Source organism: Carlito syrichta, unplaced genomic scaffold (genome assembly GCF_000164805.1).
Source record: "Carlito syrichta isolate Samal-C Ts95f unplaced genomic scaffold, Tarsius_syrichta-2.0.1 Scaffold309099, whole genome shotgun sequence".
Lineage (NCBI taxonomy): Eukaryota > Metazoa > Chordata > Mammalia > Primates > Tarsiidae > Carlito > Carlito syrichta.
In genome coordinates, this window is record NW_007253195.1 from 29317 (window position 1) to 36965 (window position 7649).

The 7649-nt window shown below is 49.7% G+C and overlaps 2 protein-coding genes across 9 annotated transcripts in view; one reads left to right on the top strand and one right to left on the bottom strand.

Annotated features, from left to right (window-relative positions):
* The window catches only part of BSDC1 (BSD domain containing 1), a 28883-nt gene extending 24296 nt beyond the window's left edge, over positions 1 to 4587 (top strand). For 4 of the 8 annotated variants that reach the window (XM_008066749.1, XM_021716935.1, XM_021716939.1 and 1 more), the window contains 2 exons: positions 1985 to 2088; positions 3059 to 4587. In XM_008066749.1, coding sequence (XP_008064940.1) covers positions 1985 to 2088; positions 3059 to 3091 — 137 coding nt within the window. In that variant the 3' untranslated portion in view covers positions 3092 to 4587. Of the gene's footprint in view, positions 1 to 1984; positions 2238 to 3058 lie in introns of those variants that run through there. The other 4 variants (XM_021716938.1, XM_021716934.1, XM_021716936.1 and 1 more) reach the window with 2 other exon arrangements.
* Positions 4588 to 5438: 851 nt separating this feature from the next.
* TSSK3 (testis specific serine kinase 3) lies at positions 5439 to 7640 on the bottom strand. The gene is made up of 2 exons (XM_008066750.1): positions 7226 to 7640; positions 5439 to 6163 (listed from the first exon to the last, which is right to left on the bottom strand). Exons 1-2 carry the CDS (start codon positions 7368 to 7370, stop codon positions 5502 to 5504), a joined length of 807 nt encoding a protein of 268 aa, XP_008064941.1. The 5' UTR covers positions 7371 to 7640; the 3' UTR covers positions 5439 to 5501.
* Positions 7641 to 7649: the final 9 nt, after the last annotated feature.

The following is a 7649-nucleotide window of genomic DNA, read 5'->3' on the forward strand; positions in this document are numbered from 1 at the left end:
ACTGCACTCCAGTCTGGGTGACAGAGTGAGACTCCAACTCAAAAAAAAATTTTTTTTTTTTTTAATTAGCCAGATATCATGGCATGTGCCTGTATTCTAGCTAATTGGAAGACTGAGGTAGAAGGATCACCGGAGCCCAGCAGGGTCAAGGCTGCAGTAGCTATGAGCATGCCCCTGCAGTCCAACCTGGGCGAGAGTGAGACTTTACTCAAAAACAATCTTGTAACCAAATATGAATGTTTAGAGCATTGGTCATCAAACTTTATCAGGCACCAGGATCTCCTAGAGCAGGGGTTGGTAAACTTTTTCTGTGTATTTTACTGTATATATATTTTCTGTAGGCTTTTTGGGTCATACACCTTCTGTCAAAACTTGTCAGCTCTGCTGTTGTAGCACACAAGAAATACATAAACAAATGGACATGGCTGTGTTTCAAAGTTTTATTTTCAAGCCGGGCTCGGTGGCTCAGCCTGTAATCCCGCACCTTTGGGAGGCTGAGGTGAATGGATTGCCTGAGCCCGTGGGTTCGAGACCCGCCTGGGCAGCGAGACCTCATCTCTACAATAAATCAAAAAATCAGCTGGGCGTGGTAGCGCATGCCTGTGATTCTGGTTACTCAGAAGGCTGAGGCGGAAGGATTGCTGGAGCCCAGCAGGCGAGGCTGCGGTGGCCGGGAGTGGCCACTGCACTCTAGTCTAGGCGACAGAGTGAGACTCCAATTCAAAAAAAAAAAAAGTTTTATTTTCAAAATCAGTTGATAGGCTGGATTTGATCCATGGGCCACAGATTCCCAGCCTCTGACTCAGAGAAAGAGTTCATGGATATTTATTGCTTGCCAACTGTATATTCAAGGCACCTGAAATACATAAGAAAACAAAGATCCCTGCCCTCATGGGGCTTACTTTCTAGCTCTTCTGTTAGTAGACAATAAGCATGTCAAGTCTGATTATGTAATATGTTAGAAAGTGATAGATAAAGGGAAAAAAGAACAACCAGAGCAGAGTGATGGGGCTGGGTTGTAATTTGACAGGATGGTCAGGAGAGGCCACATTTAGGTGAGACTTGAGTAAAGGCATGAAGGAGGCCAGGAGTTCTTGTGGAAATCTGGGGAAGAAAGTTCCAAGTACACGGCCTGTGCAGAGGTCTTAAGGTGGGAACGTGCCTGCTGTTTCAGGAGGAGCAAGATCAGTGTGGGTAGAATGGGGTATACGAGGAGGAAGAGGTTCACTGCTTATTTCTTCTGGGAGACTTCTGTGGTTCCCTTGTAGCCTCTGGGCCTAAGTGTTTCTCTCCACTCTTTAGTACCATGCTTTTTCTCACTTAATAGTTTTGCCATGGATATAAAGTTCTTCTACAGCCTGGCCAGGTGCAGTGGCTCATGCCTATAATCCCAGCATTTTGGAAGGCGAGAGGATTGCCAGAGCCCACGGGTTCGAGACCAGCCCAGGCAACTTGGCGAGACCTCATCTCTACAATGAATCAAAAAATTAGCTGGGTATGGTGGCGCATGCCTGTAATTCCATATACTTAAAAGGCTGAGGAGGAAGGCTCACCTGAACCCAGCAGACTGAGGCTGCAGTGGCTGTGAGTATGCCATTGCACCCTAGCCTGGGCAACAGAGTGAGACTCCAACTCAGAAAAAAATGTTCTACAGCCTAACTTTTAAGAACCACACAATGTTTCATCATGTAACGCCACCATTTATTTTCCTAATTCCTTATCAGTGGGCTTTCAGGTTGTTTCCACATTTTCACCGTAATAACAGCACTTCAGTGTGAACATCCTTTTGGCTATATTTTTTACTAAATCCAGGATTTTTCCCTAGAATAGATTCCTAAAAGTGAGATTGCTGAGCCAGAGTGGAAACAGGAAGTAAGACTTGTCTGGCCATTTAAAAAAGAGTGCTGTCACCCTCAGCTACAACCTCTTCAGGTACCCCTTCCCTGCCCCCTCCTGCCTTTTACACTGTGACTCGTGGTTCCAGGCTCAAGCACAGACATCAGTGAGGACTGGGAGAAAGACTTTGACTTGGACATGACCGAAGAAGAAGTGCAGATGGCACTTTCCAAAGTGGACGCCTCTGGGGAGGTGAGTGGGCCTGGTGGACCAGAGGGATGCAAGCCAGTGGTCCAGTGATCTCATAGCTTAGTAAGAGACAGGACTGAGGCTATAGCCCAGATATCTGAATCACATCAGTGTCACTTTCACTGTCACACAAGAACCATGTGATTCCTTCTGTCATGTAAATCATGAACCTGCTAGGAAGAAGTGGACAGATTAGAGAGACATATGAAGGGCCTTACTTTTCAAATAAAAGATCTGAATCCTTGAGGGAAGTAGTGACCTACTCAGGAGTGTTTTTGCACCGTGACCTCACTATACCCAGGACAGAGAAGGTCCATGGTGCCCTATCAGGCCACAAGGGCTTGCAGGGTTTGTATATCTTTGTGGCCCCCTTTTAAATCTGACATGTAGTATACCTGAGGAGAGGAGAGTTATTCTATAACCTGTCATACCAGGGCTTGGCTGACAGTAGGCCAAGCATAGTAACAAGGCAAGAGAAAGTTCCCTGGGGAGAATAGAGCTGGGAATTAGGGTGTTAGAGCCCCTAGTGAAGACCTTGTGAGCACCTGTAGCCTGCTGCCACCCCTGCTTTTGATCACAGTGCCACTCTCAAGTTCTCTGACCCTCAGAACCATGGTCTTATCTGCCCAGCAGGAGACAGGTTCTCCTCGAGGGACTAGACTTGGTTCCTGTAGGCAGGGCATTGCCTTATAGTGTCCGGTGTTGCTTGGTGGAAGCATCTTTTCTGGGTTTGAAACAATCAGAGCAGCAGGACCACCCCTCAGGCAGTGGGCAACTCTGTTCCCCAAACATACTGCTTAATTAATTGCTATATGGGTAAACTCATATAGCAAGGGCAGGGGATGGCCTGGGATAAGGAGTGGGAGGCAGCTATCAAATGGAGGCAGCTCTGCTCGATGGGGGAGTTGGGTCTGGGCTTAACTCAGAGGAGTAAACATGTGTCTGTGCTCTCCATTATCTTCTCCATTTGCAGCTGGAAGATGCAGAGTGGGAGGACTGGGAGTGAGGGATGCCAGAGCAAGCAGCTCCCCACCCATGGCACCTCCCACTTCCCTCGCTTTCTCAGCCCAGCCCCAGAAGACATTGACTGACAATGTCCCCCAAATCTCCTCTGCCAACCAGAGCTCTGGGCACAAATTCAGGTGGCTCCCTACTGTTCCTTCGGGCCTCTGTTCACACCTGGGAAGGGGCTTTCTAAATCCAAGCCAGGAGCTCTGACTTGTGCCAACCATAGAGTGACCTAAGCAGGAGGAAACCTACCCCCCTCACCAAAAGAGCCTACATTTCTCTGCTGAACGTCCACTGTTCCTGGTGACTCCTGCTGGAACGTCCCAAGGGATAGCTCCAGCCCTTCTGCCTGTACAGACAGAAGCTAAACCACCAGTCTCTTGGAGAATTCTGTCCAACCATAAGCAGGCAAGGAAGGCCATGCCACCTCCTCTTGGCTAAACAGGGACAGTGAATACATTTTGCTTCCCATCCCAGTGGGTAAGAGGCACTCATCTATGAGAAATTCGCTTCTCGGGACTCTCCCTTTCCCATTCCTGGAAAGGTTCTTTGGGGTTCAGAATCTAGAGACCGAACCCTGACCCACCTCCTTCCTTTCCTCCAGCCCATGGTGGTCTGTCCCCACACCTTTCCCAGGGTTTGTTCACATCAGATGCACCCAAGTCCTTAGCCCAGCTGTGCCACCTGCAGGAGTCCACTCTTGCATTTCTTCCCCTCCCCAAGCAGGGAGGGGGCCACTGCAGGCCCTTTTGGGCATTGCCTGGCGGGATACCTTGTCCAATCAGCTACCCACCTCGACTCCCCTGTAGCTTAGGACACAAGCCAGCTACCAGCGGTACAGAGCAGTGATCAGAGTCGAGTGCTTACAACTCTGGTAAGCCCAGCTTCTCCGCCTCAACCCTTCTGCTTTTCGAAGGGAGGTGCTGGGGTGAACTTGAAACTCTCATCAGGCTTCTGCAAAAACCCTTCTTCCTGAAGACAGACCCAACCTTTGTGGCTCTCACCCTCCACTCTGGTAAAGCTGCACCTCAGAGGATTGAGGAGTTACAGAAATCCCGGGAGACCCTGGTGCTTCACGATACTGCTCTGGTGATTTTTGTACATAATCTGGTGTGTCCACCAGTGATTTAAAGGGATTATAGTCAGGGATGCCGAGAGAGTGGTGATCACTTTTACTTCAAACCTTCAGTGAGGGGGTGGGTTGGAGAGAATGCTGGATCTTTTTCAATGATGAGATGGGTTTTTTTTCTCTTTGTAATTATTTCTTTAGTTTAATTAACCTTTTGGTTGTTTGTGCAATATTATATATTTTAAATTATAATGCATCTCCCCAGAGTATTTTGTAGCCAGGAAAAGAAAAAAGAAAAAAAAAAAGAAAAAAGATTCTAACAGCTGTTAGTTTTATAATTAAAAAAGAAAGAAAAAAGAACTTTGTCCTGAACCTTTTACAGACTTGCCGTTAACAGCATTAAAGTGATTCAGCAGAAGCTGGAAGGTGTCTGGGATCTGTTTTTGTCCCCAAAGGCAGTTGCACTGGGCCAGGGTAGGACATACGTGCTGTGCAGGGTGGCTTCCCACATGAAGCTGGAGAACCGGGTAGGGGGATATCCTGAGTCTGCAGGAAGTCCCCTTGTCTTCATCCCAGATTCAGCGAGCTTTGGGATGAGGAAAGAACGGGGCCCCAACAGGCCTCTCACCAAGAGAAGGAGTCAGGACGCCATTTCTGCATTTCCAATGCTTTGCATTTATTTTGAAAGGAGATTGTAACAACAATGCTTCCCATTGCTCTTGGTCATTCCTCAGCATTCCCCTCCCTTCCCCTCACCCCTCCTCCTGGGTGTTATGTGATTCTGGAGTCTATTTTGATTAACTTTAGCTAAATACCTGTATGAAAATCACTTGTCAGCCATAATAAAAGGGAAGTCTGAATGAGGCCCGTTGGCTTCATGAAGACCTTCAAAAGGAAAGAGTAAATCAGACATGGTGGCTCACGCCTGTAATCCCAGCACTTTGAGAAGCCAAGGTGAGAGGATTGCCTAAGACCAGCCTGGGCAACTTGGCAAGACCTCATCTCTAGTAAATCAAAAAATTAGCCTGACATAGTGGCGTGTGCCTGTGGTTCCAGCTACTTGGAAGGCTGAGACAGAAAGGTCACCTGAACCCAGTAGGTTGAGGCTGTGGTGGCTGTGAGTGTGCCGTTGCACTCCAGCCTGGGCGACAGAGTGAGCCTCCTACTCAGAAAAAAAAAAGGAAAAAAAAAAGGAAAAGAGTAGTAAGGCTGGGGAGGGCATAGGTAAGTTTTAGGCTAAATAAACCTAAAGTGTAAAAAATTATATCACCATTTCGAGGCAGGTTTTGGATTTGCTTTCTCCCCCTGCTTTATTGGGGAGGACTTGCCATTGCTTTTATCAAGTACTTGCTAGCCATGGATGCCAACTAACTTCTTCAACTGAAGGCCGGAGGATCATGTCTGGTTCCAGGAGCCTCTTGAGCAGGTCCTGGCATTCGGCCGAGATGCCCAGATGAGTGGGGAAGGACACCCCCTTCTGCTGCTGCCACAGCATCTTGGGGATGTCTGTGTCGTCAAAAGGTAGGCTGGCACAAAGCATGACGTACAGGACCACACCCATGCTCCAGACATCACCCTTCTTGCTGTCGTGGGGAATGCCCTGCAGCACCTCAGGGGCGGCATAGGCTGTGCTGCCACAGAAGGTCTGGCTCAGCTCCCTGCGTGACTTGGGCAACACCTTGGCGAAACCAAAGTCAGTCAGCTTCAGGTTGAAGCCCTGCAACAAGGCATTCTCGCACTTGAGGTCCCGGTGGGCCACGCCACAACCGTGGCAGTAGCGGATGGCCTCAACCATCTGACGGAAGAGGGCCTTGACCCGGCTCTCAGGCAGTGGCCCCCCATTCAGCACACAGTCAAAAACATCCCCTCCCTCGGCCAGCTCCATCACCAGGTAGATTTTGCCATCGGCTGACTCCAGCATCTCATACACCTGGATGATGTTCTTGTGGTCCAGGGTACGGACGATCTGGAGCTCCCGAGGCAGAAATCTCTGGATAAATTCTGAGGAAACAAGGGGAGGAAAGATGAGCTGTCAGGACCAGAGGGGGGTCCTCCTCACTCCTGTCTCCTGCCTTCCAACTTCTGTCTGCCCGCCTGTCTAGATGTTGTTTCTTGGCTCTCTTATGGTTCCAGGTGTGTCCAGCTGCTCCGAGGTTGCAAAGAATGTTCACGTCTATTTGTGTAGTTAATATTCAAAAGATGGCCGGCCTTGGTGGCTCAGCTTGTAATCCCAGCACTATGGGAGGCTGAGGTGAGTGGAATGCCTGAGCCCGCAGGTTCGAGACCCGCTTGGGCAACTTGGCAAGACCTCATCTCTACAATAAATAAAAAAAATTAGCTGGGTGTGGTAGCGCGCACCTGTAGTTCCAGCTACTTGGAAGGCTGAGGCGGAAGGATCACCGGAGCCCAGCAGGTGGAGGCTGCGGTGGCCGGGAACGGCCACTGCACTCCAGTCTGGGCTACTGAGTGAGACTCCAACTCAAAAAAAAAAAAGATATACATATATATATATTTTTTTTTTTTTTTCCAAAAGAACTACTCTGCCAGCCTCATGGACTGTTGTGAGCAGTCTGAGATCACAAATTCAAAGTGCTTTGAGGACCTTTAGACAAAGCCATTGGATCTCAGCTATGAGGCCTGGGGGGCCCCAGGGTGATGAGCCAGCTCTTCCCTCCCCTGCTCCCTTGCCTCCTGACCCTCAGTTCTTTCCATGAGCCCTGTCTTCCTTTTCCTCATCTCCACCGGCTCTAGTGCCAGCACTTGCCCTCTGGTAGCCCAGGCTGTGGCCTCTCTGCCAGTCTACCTCTCCTGGAAGGGAAAGAAAGCCTGGCTGGCTCAGGTTCTTCTTCAGAGGACCCTTCATCTCGGACCACATTAGTTGTCGGTTTGGGAGGCTATGAAGTTCCGGGACTCCAGCATTCCTCTCTGACTCACCCCTGATCCGCAGTCGGCTTGCTTTCCTTGGTTCCAGACTACAGGGGAGCTGGGAGTGATCTTTCTGACTGGAGGAAGTGCCCACCCATCAGGTCAACCCTCCCTTCCTCCAAAGGGGCCCCGGCTCACCTTCTGGCCCTCCCATCTTGTCTATAATTTTAATTGCCACCTTTCTTTGGTGTTTTTTGGAAAATGCTTCTTTGACTTTTGAGTAGGTCCCTTCCCCAATGGTCTGGCCCAGCTGGTACCCATTGGAGAGCAGAAAGTCCTCCATGCTGACTAGCGCCTCCTTCCTATCACCCTCTCAGCTCATGCTGCCTCCGCGAGGCAGCTCTACTCCACCATCGCCCTGGGTCCGTTTCTCTTCCCCCCAGGACTTCATCCGCAGCCGCCCCCAGCGTCAGAACATTCTCCGTCTGGACACCGCCGCGGGTGGTGGGGAGGGAGAGGGCTAGACATTTTAAAACCGGCCCAATTGTGATGTAAACGCTGTGTGACCCTTGGCCAAAATGGGCAGTGCCCCTACCTGCCCTCATCACCACCAAACCCGGCG